The sequence below is a fragment of the Cavia porcellus genome, unplaced genomic scaffold (genome assembly GCF_034190915.1).
Source record: "Cavia porcellus strain 051 isolate PalLab524CR breed Dunkin Hartley unplaced genomic scaffold, mCavPor4.1 scaffold_5, whole genome shotgun sequence".
In the NCBI taxonomy this organism is placed as follows: Eukaryota; Metazoa; Chordata; class Mammalia; order Rodentia; family Caviidae; genus Cavia; species Cavia porcellus.
Genome location: NW_026947488.1, coordinates 66,725,001 through 66,747,648, shown reverse-complemented (window position 1 = coordinate 66,747,648; position 22,648 = coordinate 66,725,001). Strand labels below are relative to the sequence as shown.

Genomic DNA, 22,648 nt, shown 5'->3' with positions numbered 1-22,648 from the left:
TGAATTAAGTTGACAAAAATAGTTTAGTAAGAAAAAATCCAGGTTTTTATTCACCAAAGTAATTGAACTTCTCAGAAAAGTAGACTCCAATAGTTAGAATTTGGAGTTTTTATACAATACAAATATGGACAAGATGGGGGGAAAGGATGGTTATGGGAACCGCGTTTTGAGAAAGATACAATATATCTAGGAGACTAGATACAATAGTTTTGTGACAGTGTCTACTAGGTGATTTAGTATCTAGGTACCGATGTTTCTGGTTTTTAAATACTGGGCAAAGAAATTTATAGCAGTTGAATTCTTTTGAGAGGCACTGATTTTAGGCAGAGAAGAATTCAGAAACAAATAACTTCTGATATCTGTTGATTCTCAAATGCCTTATTCTATGATGGCATATTTTGGATCTCTTTATCTTGTTTAAAAAAAAAAAAACCAAAACCTAATGACACTTATGGAGTTGCCATTCAGAAGGCTGAGGCACGAGGGTTGCTGCAGATTCAAGGCCAGCCTGGGCTACATAGTGAGTTCAAGGCCAGCCCAGAACATATAGCAAGACCCTGTCTCTAAAACACAAACCAAACCAAACCAAAGACAAAACCTAAGAAAGTAAGAAAACTGTTCCTAGCAGTCAGAGAGAAAAGTCAGCCCTACATGTACATGGCCCCTTCTAAACAAGCCCACTCTCTACACATTTGTCAGACAAGACCTGGGAATCATCTCACTTCTTGTGTGAAAATAATTATGTCTACTACCATAAGTCTCTGGGCATCTGCTTGTGGTTCCTTGGTCTGATGAAGCCCAACAATTTGTTTGCCTCACCCTTTGCCTTAGATGAAGATATTGTGGCTAGAAATCCCTCAACTGGCCCCCAACTCCAACATTCACACATGCACACGCAGCCACACATAAGTACATAGACAGGCAGACAGACAGACAGACAGACAGACAGACAGACACACACACACACACACACACACACACCATTGAAAGCATACATTCAGCCAAAGCAATCAGTCTTTTTGGAGAATTCCTTAAGTCTTCCAAACCATATTTCATTCAGTGTAAGACATCAATTGTCAAATGTGTGATGCAGATCAATTTTAGATGTGAATTTAAAAAATGCACAGAACAAGTGAAAATAACCCAGGAAAGCCCAGGTCTAAATCTCCTGATATTTACTTCAGAAACGTGGTGACTTTCCTAAGAAAGTTGAGATTTTCAAAATTGGTTTTGATCAATTTCTCTAACATTGCTCCACACTGAATCTTTGTGAGCCCTAGGTGTGGGTGCAATGGTGCTCTGTGTGTGCTTGTATCTCTTTACTGAGTTCTGTGGAGTTTTGGGATCAGGAGGTCATCTCAGTGGCTTACTGTTGCTTCACACTTGAAGAAAAGATCATTACCTTTCTTGCAAACTGTAGTTTCCTTTCAAGAGTTCCTCCCACTCCCTTTTTTGAGACAGTTTAGGTTGGCCTTGAACTCATATGTAGCCCAGGTTAGCCTCGAACTCATGGTAATCTTGCCTCACCTCCCAAGTGCTGGATTCCAGGTGTGCACAGGGTAAGAGTGCCCTTTTTCTGGTGGTGGTATAATTCTCTCCTGGGTGTAATTACCCTGGTCTGAACCACAGGCATCTTTGACTTTTCTCCCTTCCTCACACTTTAGGTGCAGTCATCTGTTCATTCTTCCTTAGAAATCTGTAGAATCCCATGCCTTTCCATTCCCTTTGTGAATTTGAGCTTCATTCTCCTGACATGAATTACTGTGTCCTGGCTTCTTTCCTGCCTCTCCCTACCAACTCAGTTAGACTCATTCTAAGGAGCCTGATTAATCTATTGACAGTCCCTTTCCCCTGGCACTCTCCTGTGCAAGGTGTTCCATGGCTCCACATTGTCATCAGAACAAAATCTCAATGTCCCATTTAGTTATTGAAGTCCTGCCACAGCACTGTCCCAACCTACTTTCAAGTGTCACCCCTGGCATTGCAGTCCAGTTCTGGTAGATTTGTTAACCTGCTCTCAGATTTGTTAAACTGCCTTCCTTATCCTAGCTCGTGACAACTATGTCAATGTTTCTAGTGCAGTATTATGTTAATGGGTGAGGATCTTGTCTTCTTAGCTGGGTCTTAAGATCCACGAGGGTGGAGATAACTTTCTTAGGCCTCATGCCCACTTCCACAGCAGTCTTCATGAACTTTCCAGCACTTGTTAACCTTGGTTCCTTGTACTGGGTCACAGATGCCCACAACATACTTTCCTAATGAACATATCTAACATAACCGTAGCTAGTTGTGCTTTTCAGTAGTTGCAGTAGGGGTGTACAGGAAGCAATTTTTGTGTTTGCCCACTTGATTTGATGAACAGTAAGTTGTATACACATGTCAAAGTATAAATGCATTTTACCCACATTATATGCTGTTATATTTTTGTGTATTTATAATTTTTGTTATGTTTTGATTTTTCTTGTAGAATTAACCCAATTCAGTACAATGTCACATGAAAATCTGCTTTTACAATTTTGGGAGGAGGTTGACAGTAAGTCATTGTCATGGTTTATGTTGGTGGTCTCCAGGCCTCATGCATTTGCATTGTGCATTTGTGATTGGTTCATTGTCTAGTGCTTGAATTGCGGGTGCCAGTGCTATACCCGCCTAGGGGTGGAGCCAGGATGTAATGTAATGGCGGGAAGAAGGTGTGTCTCGCTCTCTTTTTGGCAGTTGGTTTCCTCCTTGCTGTTTGCAGCCGCCATGAGTCACGAACTTCAGCCCAGCCATGCCCACCTGCCTTGGAGCCAACTGAGTATGGACTGAAACCTCCAAAAACGGTACGAAATAAACCTTTCCTTTCCCAACTTTGGGCTTCAGGTATTTTGTCTTAGCAATGAGTAAAAAGTAACTAAGACAGTCATCAACTGACATGGCTACTGATGATGACTTGGATCATGTAAGCCAATGAAGACAGCAAGATATGACAGATATGACAGAAAAGTGCATAGTGATTCAGATGAGGAAGAAAACAGTAATGTAAATAAATATTTTACCAGTCAAAATGCTACAAAATGGTTATGTATAGCTGAGTGGTCCAATCTTAGAACTAGGTCAGAAAATGCTATTAGGTTCTTGCCAGAGGTTAACCCTATTGGATGGAATGCCAACAGTGTGATTCAATGTTGGAAACTGTTTGTAACAGATGATACACTACAGGATGTTTTGTAATACACTAATAATGAAATATAAGAAAAATTCTATATGCATCACTACTAATACTCAAAAATATACTTATCATGACACCTCACTATCTGAACTAAAGGCCTTCAGAGCAGGACTTTATCATTCTAAATGATAAAGGATTTACGAATCTAAAGGATTTATGGAGAAACGACAGATGTGCTATTGAGATTTTCAGAACAAAAGTGACAAGAGATTCAGTGTTCTTTGAAATTACCTATGTTTGGACAACAAAAAGACCCACCAAGAAAGAAAACAGTTTGACAGTTTGGCTGCTATTTGCTCATTTTCTGAAAGCTTTGTTTTGAAGCGTCAAGCAACTGATACACTGCCTGAATACATGACAATGACGAGCGTCCTACATCATTTCATGGTGTTGACACCAAATACACCTTCCAAACATGGCATAGAAGTATGTGCCCTGTTGTTGGGGACCACAAATTCACAGTCATTGGTCTTGCATATTTCCCTGTGCAATGAAAGGAAGGATTGGGACTGTTGGTACCAATCATCTGGGATTTCCCATTGACTCTTCTAAGCATGGGACCATCTACACCTTCTTGAGTTATCACAGGATTATATGCCTGGTCAAGATCCTTCTAAGATCATCTATGGCCTCTGGAGTCTGAGTGTTTTGATGAATTATAATCGTTTACTAGCCCCACCTTCGCTGTATACAGCTAATAAACTGGCTGCTGGGGGCGTGGAGAGGTCGGATCCAGGGACACTGACTTCTCAGCCATTGTTGGAATATTGTACTTGTCTCTGTTTTCTTGTTTTTCTCACAGCATTCTGGCAATCGGGACTTTTGGCCAGGGTTCCCAATACCCTGGTAGATCCAAAGGCACTTTACACCTTGGCCTTTACTTGTGCAGTAATAAACCCTTTAACTCTGTGAACAGACTTGTTGCATATATTTCAAAAAATAACCCAAATGTCACATTCATCAATTGGTTTATTAGTTACTCACTGATGTTACATTGGCTAAAAGAATACCAGTTGACCAGCACAGGAACTATTCCCAAGGACAAAGCTGAGAGTCTTGAAAAAAATGTTGCAACATTGTAATAGAGAAATGTATAGTACAATCTTTGGATATTAGGAAGACATAAAATTGGCTGCCTCTATGTTGAAGAAAAGTACTATTGATACTGTCAATATTACACCATGATCATAAGATTGATGGTGAACCAGGATGTGGTGGCACACACCTGTGATCCCAGCACTCAGGAGACTGAGGTAGGAGGATTCTATAAATTCAAGGTCAGTCTGTGCTATATAGTGAGTTCAAGGGTAGCCTGGACTACACAACAAGACCCTATCTCAAAACAAAGAAACAAAAACCAGTTACAGTCACATTTAAAATAAAACAAAAGGCAAGGCAGATGTCATTGGCAAGTTATACAGCAACTATGATGTTACTTGAAACACAAACTATTGGCCAATGACTTGTGTTTTATTCTAAACATGTGAGACATAGTTTCATAGTTACAATGAAAATACCAAGCACAAAATATTACAGAGGACCGGGACTGGAACTGATAAATGCTTAATTACACCAGAAGAAGAATATGTATCTGCCCAAAGAACTCCTTTAAAACACTCTGGGGCAGATCAGTGAAGAGACAGGTGGAACATTACAAGCCCCTCTGAAGAAAACAGGAAGACCAGCAAGATGTCAAGCGTGTCCTCCCAAAGAAGACAAGAAAATGAAACACATGTGCCTTCAGGGTAGGCGATGCTTGTATGTGGAACCTGCTGTTCTCATAGGTGAAGACTGACCTATCTCATAGGCGATAACTGAAGCAAAGGTTAGTTCTGTGGTAGAATTTTGTTTGTGCCTTCTTTGTATCAAAATAAAGAGGTTTAAAGTCTTTTGTTTTCTTTTTCTTATATGGAAAGATAGTGACATTCCTAATACTAACAGTAATAGCAGCCACTGATGTTTACTTTTTTTTTTTTTGTCTTTTTTTCGTTTTTTATCAGTACCAGGGATCGAACTCACGACTGCCTGCTTGCAAGGCAGGTGCTTATGCCGCTGAGCTAAATCCCCAGCCCCTGATGTTTACTTTTGAATGAGGATTGTGAACAATATATTGTCCTGAAATGCTTGGCATGTGGCAGGTCACTCAAAGCTACCATGTGAGCTGTGGTGCATCTAATTCCCCACGTGTGCTCAACTGACTCAGTTTATGATTCTTTCACCTATCCACAAGCACTGCTTCTATTTCCTATGGGACGACGGTCTTGTTCATGGTGGGACTGAGTGATTACAAGTTTTCTCTTCGGAGGAAGAGTTTGGTTTCCAGGCACCTCTATTGTTCACAATGAAAAGGCATATGTATGAAGGAAGAGTGTTAGCTAAAGAATATGACTTGTTTCAAATCATGTATTTCACATGCACAACTTACGAAAACTGACTTTTACATATTTTGAGAACGACAAGTATCACTGGATTAACAGTACTTTGAACTTTCATAAAATAGGCTTCTCAAATTTCAGAGTTTAAAAAGGGTTTGGCTGCTGGGTGTGGTAGTGCATACCTATAAATTCCAGCTCTGGAGAGGTTGAGGCAGGAGAATCACTGTGAGTTTCAGGCCAGCCTGGGCTACAAAGTGAGTTCCAGGCCAGTCTGACTACATAGCAAGACCCTGTCTCGAAAAAAAGAAAAGAAAGGGTTTGGTTGTAATGAAAAGCATTCCTGCAGGACAAGCGAAGTCTTTCTAAACATGTCTGGTTAGCCATGGGAGTAAGTGGCCTCCACAGGGAAATGTGCATCTGTATTCAGTTTTTGCCCTGTGAAATAAGGAACAGGAAATTATAAATTAAAAAAAGGAAATAAATTCAACTTTACAAAGTGTGACACGAACACAGGTAAATCATTGCCTCCCAAGAGGTTGCACAAGCTTCATAAAGAGTTTAACTAAACCTCAGATCCACAACAGGCTAGGATGCAGGAGAGGATCCTGACTCCTCTCCTTTCCTGGAGGGAGGGAGAGGACTGAAAGGCGAGGCTAGGCTTGTACTGGTCTTTGAGGGACGGCTATTTGTTCTCTTACTACTTGTCAGGATGGAATCAGCGCGCATATGAATGCAGCAATGATTGGGTAGTGTGACCTAGATCCCCAAAATTTTTTTTTTTTTGTACCTGGAATTGAACTCATGACCTCGGCTTGCCAGGCTTGTGCCGTGCCGCTGAGTTACATCCCGGCCCCTGAATTTTTCTATTTAAGTGTGAAACCTGCAGCCGATGGCGCCACCTACCCCAGGGAATGTCCAGGCGCTGTACAGCGCCCCCTGGTGGATACTACTCACCAACACAGACATCCTAGAACGTACCTTTTTCTTCTTTCTGTAGGTAGTATTAGATTTCTTGCTATTTTTCAAAATAGATCTAAACGTATCTGAAGAGATCCGGGGAGTGACTGTAATTTTTAAGGTTGGTAATCTACCTGAGAGAAACAAGGAAATAATCAAATAGTTAACACATTTCACAACCCCATTGGACTTCTGAGCCTGTTTTGTGTTTTCCTTCATCAAAGGTGGGACATTAAGAACTCCTTGGTGCAGGGCGTGGTTGTGCACGTTTGTAACACCAGCACTTGGGGGGCTGAGGAGGAGGATCTCTGGGATTTTGAGGACAGTCTGGGTTACTCAAGGCTAGCCTGAACTGTATAGTGACCCTGCCTCAAACAAACAAAGAAACAAACAAAAAGCCAAACAAGACAATAGAACTTCTTGGTAGGCAAAAAAGTGACCTGAGGTTAATTTGGATTTCACAGAAGATTACAATTCTGAATTAGCTTGTTAACTTGCAAATGATGAGGGCACAGAAATACTCAACAGACAAACATTAGTTGTTTAATCAGTGGTATTACTAATTGCTTTTAATGTTTAAAATGATGCTGTTAAGGGTAAATGGCAAGCGATTTTTCCTGTGGAATCCAACCAGCTAACCCTATTCTGAGGCATCTTCCTTTGTGCCTAAACTAACAGTCTGGTTGCCACATTCCATCAGAAATATCCCATAATTATTTCAGTTCAAGAGATACATGCATTATCTCCTGCATTTAAACTGCTAAGATTAGAAGAAAGTTTAATGAAATCAATTTTTTTTTTGTTTTTTAATGATTATTTGTATTTTCAGGCAGGTATTTCAGAATCATTTTCTCAAGTATGCAAATTAAACCATTTACAAAGCATGTAGGATGATTTCCAGTTTCAAATGTGTGCTCGGTGTAATGGTTTTACACCCGCCATTAGCATTCGCTGCAGTAATCATCAAAAGATTGTCTGCAGCCTTGTGATGTCGTCTGCCACCGTATGTAATGAAAAAGCTATTACGGTGCTGTGGAAAACAAAATGAAATCATTAACTTGCCTGCTGTTTATTGAATTTACATTAGAGTTAAATTTGAACAGAATAATTCTGTTTAATTTCAATTCAACTCTAGTGGAATAGGAAGTAGATGTTCTGTTTTTTAAAATAGGAGGATAATTGAAATCTTGGAGTCATTTGATCAGCCATTAAAAATGTAAGTTTCAGTTTAGAAAGTGGCAATCTAAACTCTCCATGGTAGCACATACCTGTAATCCCACCTATTTGGGAACTCAGCAGGAGGCTCTCAGGTTCAAGACCAGCCTGGGCAGTTTAATGAGACCTTGTCTCAAAAGAAAAAGGCCTGGGGATACAACACAGGGTAGAGTGCTTGCCTAGCATGCAAGAGACCCTGGGTTCAGTCCTTAGCACTGGAGGTGAGAGGCACGGGGGTGGGGTGGGGCAACGCAGTAGACAATAATATCATTGTAATTCTTCTCTCTAAAACACTGCTGGCATAAAAAGCAACTGTAATCTTTACTTGTGCCAGCCTCTGAGACCATTATACTACTTAATTCCCTTCACCTGACTTGCCACAGAATGCACCAACTTCCCACAACTTTTTTAGCATTGAATTTCATTTTCCAAACTGTTTATGATGTTTACTGAGTTGCATTTAAATGACATTTCTTCACTGCTCCCTTTTAAACAGTAAGATCAACCACCATTCATGCTGGTCATGCATACTTGGGAAAGAGAGGGCAGGGGTGGCCCACATTAATCAACCCTATTCTGTAAGTGATTGTCTCATTTTCAGAGGGATGCAGGGTCGTAATAGTCCCTTAAGGCTGCTTCATGCCAATCACAATATAACCATTCTTTGATGATACAGAAAACACACTGTAATTTTATAAGGGCCGCTCCTTCAGTTTTCTGATTCATAGCTGGAGAAACTGGTGAAAGTTGGGCTGGGATAAGAATAGATAAAGAAGAAGAATTTTTTAGAGAATAAGCAAGGATGAAAGTAAACAAAAAATAAAATGCAATAGGGCCTGAGACTTAGCTCAGCGATATAAGCACTACTGCCTGGCAAGTGCAAGGTGGTGAGTTCAATCCCAGTACCAAAAATAAATAAATAAAAAAGAAAATAAAAAGCAATAGAATAGTCCCAGCTGCTGGGGAAGATGAGGCAGGAGACTGACAACACAGCGAGTCTCTAGCTCTTAAAAAAGTCATTAGTGAGTTCAAATGCTGCCTTGTGGCATCATACGAGTTCTTGAACCATGTGTAAATCCCTGAGCATAATGACACAATGGTGGCCAGACTGTGACAGTGCCCCTGGTCATCGCATAGTTCGTAGTTCAGTTATTTACATTTTTAAAAAAGTAAGTAAGGCCAAGGATGTAGCTCAGTGGCACAGGGCCTGCCTGGCAAGCATAAGTTCGATTCCTGACACAAACACACAAATACAGCAAATTGAGCATAGTACGGGGCTCAGGAGGGAAACACAGGACCCGCAGGCACTCTACCCGTCTTCCTGGCTCTCAGGGCCCTGAGGACATCGGCAGCAGCCTTTTCTCCCAGGGTGTTGTTCCCGAGGTCAATTTCCTGGACGTGGGCAGAGTGTTTGATCAGGCTGTCCAAAGAAAATGGCAAAACAAAAAGGCACTGCTCCAAACATAGTTACTCAAAGAAACCCAACCCAGTCATTTTGGGGAATGATTCCTTTTTTAGGGCCTTCCCGGTCTCCCTGCCCTTCCCCATGGGCCTGATCCAGTTTGAGACTAGAGATATCCTGCACTCAGCTTTTCCTGGTTTATTCTCCTTCCCTTAGGGAAGTCGGTAAGATACAGATTTTGTCTTAAATGCTCCATTCATTTATGCAAAAGATGCGGCGTGATATTGAGCAGGACTTCTCAGTCATTTACACTTTACACATCAGCAGAATGTCCAAAAATTTGGAGGACTGATGGGAACTGATTTTTAGTATGTCAAATAAAAAACCTTTCTCACCTAACAACACTATAAGCAAACATGTATTTTCATAAAATTAAGATGGGTGTAGTCTCAAAAGATGATTTTTATTTAAATCAGTTAAGTTTAGCTTTTTTTTTTTTGGTCTTTTTCCTTTGTATCGGTACAAAGGGACTGAACTCACAACTGCCTGCTTGCAAGGCAGGTGCTTATGCCGCTGAGCTAAATCCCCAGCCCCAAGTTTAGCTGAGGCAGGAGGATTTCAAATTGGAGCCCCGATTTGGGCAATTTAGTGTCTTAATGAGACATTGTTTTTTTAAAAAAGGGTTGAGAATGTAGCTTAAATATGAAGGCTTTAACTCCCAGTATGAAAGGAGTGTGGTGGTGGTGGGTAAATTTCTAATCAGGTAGATCAGAAAAAAGAGAAAATACAAATACCAATGTCAGTAAAAGAGGAGCTGGATGTGGTTGAGAACACTTATAGTCCTAACATTTGGGAGAAAGCAGGGAGGATTGCCATGAGTTTGAGGCTAGCTTGGCCTATACAGTGAGTTCAAAGTCAGCCTAAGCTACATAGTGAGACCTTGTATCAAAAAAACCAAAAGTAAATAAGTATATAAATAAATAAAACAAAACAATAAATGAAAGCAGAGACCTCACTGTGGATCCTACATACATTAAAATCATCATAGGGAAATATTATGAATAACTATGCCAATGGATCTGAGAACTTAAGTGACACGAACAAATTCCTCAACAGACACAAACTTTCAAAGCTTTACACAGGGGGAAAAATAACCAGAATAACCCTATACTTATTTGAAAAATGGATTTGTTTTGTTTTTTCTTTTTTGAGACAGGGTCTTGCTATATAGTTCAGGCTGGCCTTAAACTCATAGCACTCTTCCTGCCTCAGCCTCCCAAATGCGGAGATTATAGGCCTCTACCGCCACACCTGGTTCTGAAAAATGGATTTGTAGTTAAAAATCTCATAGAGAAAGCTCTCGGTTCAAATGTCTGCACTGATTAACCTACTAAATAATTTCGTAAAATAGAATATAAGGGAACATTTCCTAATGCATTCTGTAAGGTCAGATCACTCCGATCCCCACCAAAGAGGTTACAAGAAAAGAATAGGCCAAATAAGCTTCATGAGCATTGATGTAAAACAGTTAACAAAACTCTGATAATGTCCTAAGGATAATACATAAGTAATGTACTAAATTGAGTAATATATTCAAAAGGTAATAAAATAAGGTTTTTCTAATGTAGTTATTACATTACTATCCAGGTATAAAATCTTCCCATCCTTCCCGAGTAAGGAAGTAAAGTGCATTAGGGAAGGAATCTTTTCCTCTGAAACCATCAGCTGACATCCATCAAGCCTCAGGCCTCATGTTGTGGCTGTACGTCTCTGCCCACGGTCGCCCTGAGGTGTCACCATTAACACAGGGCCAGCTGGAGCCCTCTGTACCCAGCAAGTTTTCCTAATGTGACTGCAAACTGGCTTGGCCCACTGAGTATGCGGGCTCTGTAGGGCTGGACAGGGAGGTGCCTAAGGCTGTCAGACAAACAGGGCTAGGAAACATTCTGTTTTTCAGAAGCATCTGCCTGAGGAGGCTGCTCTTTCTCACACCACTCACATTTTAATGAAATCTGGACTGTAAGGGAGAAAACCCTATAGGTCAGCCCTGCTGTCCTAGTCCAACTTCGTCTAGTGAGGTCAATGAGACCCTGCTATGGGATCATATCAAAGGTTTGCTATGCTGGATTCCAGGAAGAAGGGGGCTCAGTGTTTTCATCCCAGAGCCAAAGAGCCTCCCTAGAAACCCCTGAAAGGTGAAATCACTGTCCCCATGATTCAGTGCATGCATTGCAGAAGAGGGCACACACTCCCATGATTTAATTCAAGCACTTAGTTTTGGAAAAAGAACAAATAAAACTTCATTTGCTACTTACCGTGTCAGCATTTGAGTGAATTCCAACAAACTTCCTTCTTCTCCATGGCCATCTATGCCGTTATCTGCCAAATGCAGCTTCACTAACCAAGGACCAGCTTCGATCAAACACTTTTTATTCTTGGTTTCTACAAGAAGAATCAGAATGTATTGTTATTTGTAGGCAATAGTTTTTTTGTTTATTACTGGGTAGATAAACTGATTTTTAAAACTTTGCATTTTTGGACTTACATCAGTAGAGTTAGTTTGTGATACAGTCCAGAGAACACTGTATATGTGCACTTTAAAGTCCTGGTGTGATACAACAGGAAGTCTCAAGCTGCCTTACATAAAAGGAAACTCCACCTCAGATTTAGACACCTTGAATCTAAAAACTGATGCCCCTAGAAACTCCTTGGTGGAAGATGAATGAGTTGTCATTGATCTGGGGACATGATAGCCCTTTGGCTCTTTTAAATAGATTTAGCGTTTAAAAGGACTCTGGAAAACTGTCCTGTTTTGTTAACTCTAGAGGAAAAAATACGGAGGGGAAAGGATCACCCTTCCTTTGTGATTCGTGACTGAGGTTGGAAGTCCTGGGTCTGCTTCACCTCGTCAGTCTACGGAGCTTTTTAAAAGGTTATTGTCAGTGCTATGGACTGGCATCGTGTATGTATTTAGTTTACACTATTTCAAGCTTGGGAGTTTGGTAAAGGAAGGAAAGAGACCGACAAAGAAAAACAGCAGTGAACATAGTACAGATTTACCCACTGAGTCAGTGTTGGATGGAAAAGGCCCAAAGCCAACTGGCTTCCTGGGGGCCTTCAGACGCTCACAGTTTATATGCCTCCCTTTATTCATAGCTTGCTAGAGCATCTGGGGGATCTGCTACCAAGTTTGGGAAGAGATAGTGGTAGATAATATATCTATAGATTACACAAATTATGTTCTAAAAATATAGTGAATGTTAGAGGCTGGAGATTTAGCTCAGTAGCATAAGCGCCTGCCTTGCAAGCAGGCAGTGTGAGTTCGATCCCCAGTACCGATAAAAAGGAAAAAAACAAAAGAAAAAAAAATTTATTACAGCTCTTTTCTGGCTGAAACCATGGAGGATGTCAAAGAGAAGAAAAAGGTTCCTGCTGTGCCAGAAACCCTTAAGAAAAAGCAAAGACATTTTGCAGAGCTAAAGGTAAAGCTCCTGAGAAAGAAGTTTGCCCAGAAGACACTTGGAAAGGCAAGCTGGAAGCTGATCCATGAAAAGGCCAGGTAGTATCATAAAGAGTACAGACAGATGAGCAGAACGGAGATTCGAATGACAAGGATGGCGAGAACAGCCAGCAGCTTCTATGCACCTGCAGAACCCAAATTGGCATTTGTCATCTGGATCGGGGTATCAACCACGTGAGCCCAAAGGTCCACACGGTGTTGCAGCTTCTTTATCTTCGCCAAATCTTTAGTAGTACCTTCTTTAAGCTCCGCAAGGCTTCAATCAACATGCTGAAAACCGTGGAACCATACATTGCATGGGGGTACCCAAACCTGAAGTCAGTAAATAAACTAATACACACGCGTGGCTATGGCAAAATCAATAAGAAGCGAACTGCCTTGACAGATAACTCACTGATTGCTTGATCTTTTGGCAAATAGAGCATCATCTGCATGGAGGATCTGACTCATAAGATCTATACTGTTAGAAAACACTTCAAAGGGGCAAACAACTTGGTGTGGCCCTTCAAATTATCGTCTCCATGAGGTGGGGTGAAGAAGAAGACCACCCGTTTTGTGGAAGGTGACCATGGTGGAAATAGGAAGACCAAATCAACAGGCTTGTTAGAAGGATGAACTAAGGTGTCTACTATGGTGTTTTTATGATTTGGTCAGTTAATAAAATATATTCACTTCCAAAAAAAAGAGAGTTTATTATAGTAAAATACAGCACATTGTCTTTTTCTGACACTACATTCTTATTAATCTCCCTCCAAACATTTCCCACCTTGCTTTGAACTTATCCCTTCATTTTTGCCCCTTTCTGAAGCAGTTCTGAAAGTTCCATTTTGTGAGTCTTTAGTTGTGCTGTTGTGGCTGCTTCCAAATTGTTTCAAAATGTCTACCTTTCAGGTTGTTTTGACGTTGGGCAAGAGCCAGAAGTCATAAGGTGTCAGATCTGGTAAATAAAGTGCACGAGGAGACCTGTCTGTTTCCATGAGCCTGCCTTTCATTGGATGGCACCTGGCAACCGCATTAACCATATTTTTATCACACCCTAAAAAGACACTGATGAAAGAGGACTTCCAGAACTGCCTCAGACAGTGCCAAGAACAATGGGCTAAGTGTGTTGGGATGTAAGGGGGAGTGTTTCGAGAGGGTTAATGGTATTGTATCTTTTACTGTAATGCATTTTAATTTTTAAATTTTTTGTAATATATTTAAAAAATTAAACATTCACTGCATATTTTGATCACCCCTGGAATTGTGTAGGGTTTTAAGGGATTCAGAACGGTCATTTGACTCTATCCCAATTTGTCTGACATGCTGACTTGAGACCTTAACCCCAATACTAGAATTCACTTAGCATTCAACAACTGTTTTTGAATGCCAAGCACTAGTCTAGGTGTTGGGGCTCTAACTGGAACAAGAGGAAGGAATACTTATATCTTTTCTGAGCAAGTGCTAACTAAGTGCAGGAAAGCTTGATGTAGTCAAGTAAGTGTTCAATCTTGGAAGAAAACTGATATTTTATGGAAAGGCAGTACGTGTTGGTTGAAACTGGGTACAGCTATAATACAACTACTCTGGAGCTGAAGCTGGAAGGTGCCAAGTTCAAGCCCAGCCTGGGCAAGTTAATAACTTAGTGAGACTGTAAAAAATAAAAAAGAGCCACGGCTAAAGCTCAGTGCAAAGGTCTACCTTCAATCCCCAGTATGCCCACCACCATCCCCACCAAAAAAAAATTTTTTTTTTGTTGAATGAGTAACTAATAGAATAGAGAATGCAATCATATTGTGAAAATTTCTACAGTTCACTGTTTTTTCAAGTACAGAATAGTAAATAATGTCTTGATCCCACTCACTAACATGTACAGAATATGATTTTTTAATTTATAAGATCTTTTCACAGACATGCAGGCCTTCCAAGGGTTCACTCAATGGCCCTGAGTGATTAATGATGTGACCACTGATCACAAGTGGCCCTTGTTTCTTTTCACCCCTTCTGGCAGCAGTGGGTGAAACACGAGCCAGTAAGCCCTGGATGAAGGATGAAGGGTAAATTCCTAGACAGCTGCTCACCTTGGCAATAAGAGAAACTACCTCAGCCAGTCTGCACCTACTGTAGCCAGGGCGGCACAACATGTGTGCCAGGGGAAGGGAGCCCTAAGTTTGTGACTGAATGGGTAGAACCTGCATCAGGTAGGAAAAAAAGACTACAGATTTCCCCCTGGTGGTGTTCAGATGGGCAACAGTGTCATCTTTGCTCAGGAAGAAAAACCAGCTTGGAAAAGGCTGGACTTGTCTACTCTTGTGAGTTCGCGATGCTGCTGCTCAGGGCAGGGGTTTCCTGCTCAGGGCTTTAGTTAAAGGGCAAGTAAAGTCAATTTTTCTCTCTGGGTCGAAAAGAAATTCCTTGGGATAAGGATGAATGCAGAATACTAGACCCACCCCAACTGTGTTCACCCTGACTCATTTTTAAAAATCTAATTCTACATTTCTTTACTTTAAACAAAAACAAGCTCTATTTTAATTGCTTCTTCTGTCCCAGAGGTGACATAATTACACCTCAGTGTGCCTCAGAGGCTGAGTGGTGCAGTGCAGTGTAACATGCGGAATGACCAGGTTTAACAGCTCTCTCTCAGAAACGCCGAGCAATTCCCAGAAAGCCACTACAGTGCTCTGAACCTGAATCTCCTCGTCGGTAAACAGAGATAATGTTATCCATCTTCCCGAAGCATTGAGAACTGAACAGAAAGCACTGTGAAATGATGACAATCCAGGTCCACAGGGAAGAGTAATGTGAATGCCTTGCTTCCTGGTGTCATTTTTGTGTGTGTGTGTGCCAGAGATCGAACTCATGACCTTGTACTCGCCAGCAGCACTTGTGCTGCTGAGCTAAATCCACAGCCCCATTTCTGGATTTTATGAGTCCCTGAAACAGAATGGATGCAACTTGATAGAGAAGCCCCGAAGGCAAGGTGTCTTCTCTGTCACCCTGCTCCCAGGAGCATCTCTGTGCAGAGCAAGCTTTCTTGGGGCCACTCAGATCCGCCGTGGGCTTCCGGCCTTGTGCTTCCTCCCTTCTCTCCCAGCTGCCCCAGCTGTCCTTAAGTCCAAGACCTTTCTCAGACTCCCACCACACTGTACGCATCTGAGCCCTCCCTTTCATCACCATGCTCCCGGTGCTCTACTTTCTCTTCCCCTGCCTGAACTGGAGTTCTGACTCAGCTCCATCCTCCAGATGGTCTGCTTGCACAGCCTACAGAGCAGTCTTTGCATACAGGAGAAAGCCTGATTTCTTGGCAGTGTTTGTGGTGTTCAGCTATGTGGGTCCACTGGCCACATCTCCAGCCACGCCAGCCATGACCACCATGCAGTGCGTATCCTGCTTTCCAGATGTCCAACATTCCAGCCAGGTACCTTTTCTCCTGTGGTCCTCTCTGCTTCTAATTCCCTGTCTTACAAGGCGAGAAACTTCTCACTTCTTCCAGCAGAGCTCTATATGGGCTTGTATCCAGAGGTCAAGCATCAGTTTTCAAGGGACCAGCATTACTCCTGGGAGATTCCTCACCTGGGGCCTCATCTGGTCTCTCCTGGGGCCACCAGAGCAGGTGGGTGCCACACTCTCCGGCAGGCACTGTACAGTTCTGCAGCATGGCCACTTCCTGCTCATCTGTGGATGCCACATCCAAACAGAGCCTTCTCCTTGTGGTAGAAAAATTTTTTTAACTTGTTAAAAATAACTTTTTTTAACTTGTTAAAAATAACATTGACAAGAAACATGTGTAGTTTCCTGTGTAACTCCCATTCTCATAAACCAGGACATATACTCCCTTTGTTTGATTACAGGACTGGAGAGAACACAAGGTAATTAGTGTCAGACAAGTTATACCTTGAATCTCAGAAACTGTGGAGGCTGCCATTATTCAACCCCAGGATGAAGTCCTGAGTGGAAAAATTCAGGATTGTAAACAGCAACTCCTTGTTTTGGAAATAATAGAGCTGTTTTGAAGATTACATCTTGACTTTTGAACTTGGTCCTTGCATTTCTCTACTGGTACTGGCATTTCTTAGGATTGTAGCTATGATATAAGCAAGAATGCTTCATTTGGGGAGGTAAATTTGTCACGTGGGCAGCCTGGTGCTGTTGTAAAGGCTTTAAACTTACAGAAGGACCATTAACTAGTTGGATGTTGTGCCCTCTACATGTCTAAGCTGCCTACTGGTCCTCTGGGTGTTGAGCCCTTCACAATGAAAACAGTCTGGGAGACCACAGTGTGGGGTAGGGCTAGTTCTGGAACATGCCCAGCTGACTCCTTCCTTCCCGATGGTTCTTTCAAAAAGGAAGTGGGGGAACTTGATGTGACACAACAGGCCTGGCTGGAATGGGGTTCAAGAAAGCCTGTTTATCTGCAGACAGCTATCAGCAACTCTTAGCCATCTTCTGTCTGTTTATGAATCTCACAGGTTTGTGACCAGGCATGAACCAAGCAGGCGTCATCTGTTTGAGGGCAGATCAATGTCAGACCCAGGATTCCCCAAATCTTTTTTAAATTATTTTTTAATTTTATTTTTATTGGTACCAAGGATCGAACTCACAACCATACACTTGCAAGGCAGGTGCTTATGCCACTGAGCTAAATCTCTGGCCCCAGTTCCCCAGATCTTGTGTCCCTATGGTACCAAGAGCTGTGGGTCCAGAAATGAGCCCACCTGAGTATGGATGAGAGGAGGACACGAGGACAGAAGTCAGCCAAGGCCTGTCTGTTCCAGGGTTTCCGGGGCAGGAAGGAGGCACCGCGAAGCCTGACTCTGCCTTCTGATTTAATTCCCTGAGCAAAATAATCAAGAGCAAGCAATCTAATTCTGTGAATTCTAAATTTGACAGTGGCTCTCAAGGTGTGGTCCCTGGAAAAGCAGTATCAGCGTTCTGGGGGAGCTGATCGATACACAGATTTCTGATCCTGCCTCGAAGCCACTGGCTCAGGACCTTGGAGGTGCGGTACCTGGTGCTCTGTGCTTTACCAAGTTCCCAGGTTCCTTGGAGGCTGCTTAAGTTGAAGAACACTGAGCTAATGATCCTTCATGTTCATTAGACCTCGGAGGCAGGACAAACCCATCTAAAGTTTCCAAGCAAAGAAATGGAATGCTGTGCTTCTTCTATCCATTTGTAAATACCTTGTCCATGTAAAGTTGTCAAGTTTTTGTAATTATTACTCCAAATGTTCTTAAGACTCCAAATGAGAGGAGTAATGGGTGGGAGGAGGCAAGTCAGGGTTGTGAATGGGGTTTTGATTCATGCAGTATTGCGGGGACAACTTTCCAAGCAGCAGGCCAAAAGTCTGCACAAAAAGGAGTGCATAAGAATAGCTTGACTGTTTCCAATTAGAACCAAATGGGAACCATCTGGACTCCTCACCCTGGAGGTTGATGTAAACCAGCTCAATCTGACCCTTTATTTTGGGACAAGTAGAACTCTTCTACCAAAGACCAAGCTCTCTCCTCAAACACCTTATGATTGCAGAAGCAATCATCCAAAATGGAAAAGTATTTTAAAATTTGTCTTTGTGAACCCTGGAAACACAAAAATATATATATTGGATATAAAGTTGTTTCTAGTGAACAAAAGACTTTAATGGCTTCTATTGCCTTCTGGGTTAAATCTAAACTCTTAGCCTGACATGCAAGGTCCCCTTAATGCGGCTTTGCCTCTCACATCCTCTTGTTCTAGCTAAACATGCCAGCTCCTGGCTCGTATTAAGTAAGACCTTTCCTTCCTCAGTTAAAGCCCTATCTTTCTATACCATATTGGCTTGTTCACAAAACCTTTTGCACAGTTCTACCTTTGAGGTAGAACTGCCCTTCTCCTCTGAATTTCCAAAACCTACCAGCACCATCCAGTGGGAAGACTCTATTTACATCTGACAACAGAGACAGGGTCTAATAAACTTTCTCACCTTACGTTTTCATTTGGCTCTTTAGACCAAAGAATTTATAATTTTCTAATTCAGTGATATTTCGCAGAGGCGATACAAAGATACTTAAACGACGGGGGAAAAAAAGATTGTACATGAGCAGATTAGAGTTGAAGAAGAGAAAACCAGCTGACAGTGGATGCCTAACCTCTAGCCAGAAAAAGAAAAAGAAAAAGAAATAGTCTAAAACAGAAAGATGTACATTTAATTTAGCTTCCCCAAGTTTCCCAAAGGCTGTGTTCTTGACACCCCCATCTCAAACTGTGGCTTTGTACTTTTTCTTTTTTTGGTACCAAACCCATGACCTCGTGCTTACCAGGCGAGTAAATCCCCAGCCCTGTACTTTATAGATATGGCAGTGCTTGGACCAGTGAACTCATGAGCACAAAGTCCTCATTTAGAACTGTGGTCCTGAATATCTAACCCGGACCCTTCCTACAGCTTCCCACTTAATGTAACCTTGCTCAGAGGCTACAGACTTGTGATCTCTTACAATTCTTTCAAAATCCCTCTGTTTCTAAGTAACAATCAGAGGAGAGGCTCCAAGTCGAATTTATGAGGTCTCGTTAGTTGTTCACTGCAGAGCTGTTCCCAAACCACACCAGGCTTCATAATTCCTTTTTTGCAGTATTGAGTATTACCAGATAAATTCCTCTGGTGGACATGACGAAGCCATTCCTTGTTTAGTTTGTCAGACATCATAAAACACTGAGTCTTCTTTTTTACCTCTGCTTGAATTTTTCTCTCTGGGCCAGTTACCTGGCGGCAGGCATACGTGGCTCATGAAAGAGGAAGTGAGTTAAAAGATGAAGGGACGGAAGGAATGGCTGGAATGGACAACAAACAATATCTTTTTTTACTCTTTTTCTTCCCTGAAGTAGTTGTGACTACTTCACTGTGACAGCTTGAGATGATTTTGCAATTTGGCTCAAAGTAGAACTTCCTTTCTGGCTGGCTGGTTGGAAAAACAAAAATTGAAAAAATAATAGTAGCTTGTTCCCAGCGGGAGAGTGGGCTTTGGACGCCTTGGGTCTTTCTCCCCAGAGAGAACAGGCTGAGCTGCTGCCATGATCCCTGTGGCTCAGCCTGGTGTTGCTGCATGTCTCTGCTTGGTCTTGGGGTAACCAAGTGGGGCCCTGTTAGGATCCTGTCAGGCTCATGTTAATGTTCCTTATACACACGTTGGTCCTTGATAAAAGGGGCTCTTGAGGTTAGTAAGAACCTAGCAAGGAGAAATATTTTGGGGGCTCCTTTAAAACCTTATCCTTCTGGAGTCATTATGGACTCTTCCTTTCCCTTGCAGCCCACATCCAGGGAGTAGGAAATGGCAAAGTGCAGAAAGAGACCCATTCTACCACCTCCCTGGTACTCATGCCCATCTCCCTCACGTTGCCCAAGGGGCAGCACCCCTGGCAGGTCTCCCCGGTCCCCAACCTGTTTGCTGCAGAGACTGAAGGCTTCTTCTCAAGTGCAGCCCTGGAGCTGCATCTCTGCTCCTTCCCGGCTACAGCACCCTTCACCTCCGGGCCCCTGGTGCAGGCTGCTTCTTCTGCCTGGGCGCTCCCCCAAGATGTCCAAGCACTCCTTCCTGTTGAGCTGTGTCTGGTCTCAGAGGCCACCTCCACCAGGAGGCCATGCTTATGTGCCCTTCTAACGTCCTGTCCTGTATTCCTTTGCTGGATTCTCATGTTCCATGCTTCCCATGCCTGTTCCTTTTCTTCATCTGTGTCACCTTCTAACAAACTGGATCACATGTATATTTATTACACTTTTTAAAAATGACTACACCCCGCCCATGCACGCACTTACCACCCAGGTGCACACCTGCATGGGCACACATGTTCCCAGGCCCTCCCTAAGGCACAGACAATGTGGAATCTATCAGGACCCACATGCATGTACAGCACACAGAGAAGGAAGGCATATCACTGCTCAGAGCACTTTTGCACATTGCACATGTAATTAAGAAAACAAACTTGTTGCTGAGTGATAACTGTAGTTCCAGCTACTTGGGAGGCTGAGGCAGGAGGACCACAAATTCTAGGCCAGCATAAACAAATTAGTGAGAGTCTGTTTCAAATAAAACATAATTAAAAAGGGCTGGGGACGTAGCTCGGTGGTGGAGTGCTTCCTTACCATCCACAAAATCCTGGGTTTGCTCTCCAGTATTGCAAAACAACAACAAAAGACTTGTGATTGTGTTGTGAGTCATTTGGGCCCCATGGGTTGTCAGCAGCACAAATCCATCACGCCTGACTCCTGCTCGAAGATAAAGTTACTGAGCGCCCTGGGAGTCGCTCGCAGGACAGGAGTGAGATCCAAACATATGGGCTTCGTAAAGCATGGTCCCAAAACAATTTTGTACATTATGAATGTAGCTCAGTGGTGGAGTGCTTGCCCTGGGATCCAGGCTGAGCACTTAAAAAAATTATAAGTTCTTATTTCAAAGGAATATTGAAAATATTACATTATCTTTTACACTTCTAGGTTTTTAAAGTTTTACTGCTTGTGGCACTAGGGATTGAACCCAGGCCTTCGGGCTGAGCTACATTGCAAGCCCTTTTTAAATTTTAAAATGCAATCTTGCTAAGTCTCTAAGTTGTCAGGGTGGGCTTGAAACTGTGATCTTCCTGTCTCAATTGTCCAGAGTACTGGGTAGCAGGTTCATAAAACCATGCCCACCTGATATCTAAGTTTTTCACTATCAACTTTTAAATTTCGGTTTTTTTTTTTTTTTTTTTTTTTTTTGGTCTTTTTCCTTTTTATCGGTACTGGGGATCGAACCCACGACTGCCTGCTTGCAAGGCAGGTGCTTATGCCGCTGAGCTAAATCCCCAGCCCCTAAAGCTTTTAAATTTCAAAGAAGAAAATTTCTACCATATGGCAGACATTGACATTAAAAAAAATCTTTTATATCATTTTCTTAACTAGATTAAGTAGAAACTTAATTGCAAGCAAAATAACATAAAACACAAAATAACATAAAACACATACAAACTCTTCTTTAAGAATTGAAAAATTTACATTATTCTCTTTTCTTCTTGTGCTTTTATTTGTATTTCCATTCTGTCTACTCTGTAGAATTTTATACTTAAAAGTCTTAGCCAGTATGGTTTTACATGCCTGTGATCTCAGGAGCGCTCTGGGAGGCTGAGGCAGACACACCACAAGTTTGAGCTTTGCCTGGGCAACTTAGTAAGCTCTGTCTCAAAAAACAAAACAAAATCTATCTATCTAATCTATGTAGTGTACTCAGCATGTAGACGTTATTATTTATTCATGTCTCCCCCTTATTCGTTCCTTTTTAAATTTTTTTTATTTCAAAGGTATAAAACAAAACAATAAAATGGAACAAAACAAAACAGAACAGAACAATATTAGATTTCAAAAACAAGATAGAAGGAAATTCCCCATAGTTGCTATACTGTGTATTATTATCCTCTAAATAGATAGATGCTCAGACTACAGGCTATAGGACTGCAAAGGCAATCAAACAATTCAAGCCTTAGATTTGTTGAAATTTCACTTGCTCTCATCTCAGCCTGTGTTCCCCGGAATTAGCTGGCTGCTCACGGGAATGGTGGGGGTGGTGTTTCAACTCTTGTTGTCTCCCAGCGCATACACTGCTGACTCATAGGAGGGCATGGGTTGGCTTCTTGATGCTCCTCCCAGCCCACATAGCTGCCATGGAACTTCTCTATTCTAGCTGTGGTTTAGCATGGAGGAAAAAAATATCTGCTTCCATACTGGTTTTTGCCTTGGCCAAGAAAATGTTTTGTTAGTGCTGTATAGACAGAAAGTTCCAGGGGCACGTACACTTCCATTCATCATTTTTGCTTTCCTGTCTTCTACTACGAGAAGTATTACATGAGCTATTTTCCTTTATCCTGATTTTCCAACTTGCATCTGATGGTCAAGTCCAGCAAAGCACAGCACAGATAAGCCCACAAGAGCTCAGAAGACCCACAGCAAAATTCTCTTGCATTTTTCCTACTTTCTTGATAACTTCACA

At 42.0% G+C, this 22,648-nt stretch overlaps 1 protein-coding gene and 1 pseudogene across 1 annotated transcript in view; one reads left to right on the top strand and one right to left on the bottom strand.

Annotated features, from left to right (window-relative positions):
• Window positions 1-4,662: 4,662 nt before the first annotated feature.
• LOC134476106 (uncharacterized) overlaps window positions 4,663-22,648 on the bottom strand; it is a 56,550-nt gene continuing 38,564 nt past the window's right edge. The window contains exons 7-10 of the mRNA XM_063249094.1: window positions 11,476-11,602; window positions 9,072-9,178; window positions 6,565-6,677; window positions 4,663-6,021 (exon numbers count right to left, since the gene is read on the bottom strand). Coding sequence (XP_063105164.1) covers window positions 6,010-6,021; window positions 6,565-6,677; window positions 9,072-9,178; window positions 11,476-11,602 — 359 coding nt within the window. The 3' untranslated portion in view covers window positions 4,663-6,009. The remainder of the gene's footprint in view (window positions 6,022-6,564; window positions 6,678-9,071; window positions 9,179-11,475; window positions 11,603-22,648) is intronic.
• LOC100735027 (large ribosomal subunit protein uL30-like) lies at window positions 12,559-13,300 on the top strand (annotated as a pseudogene).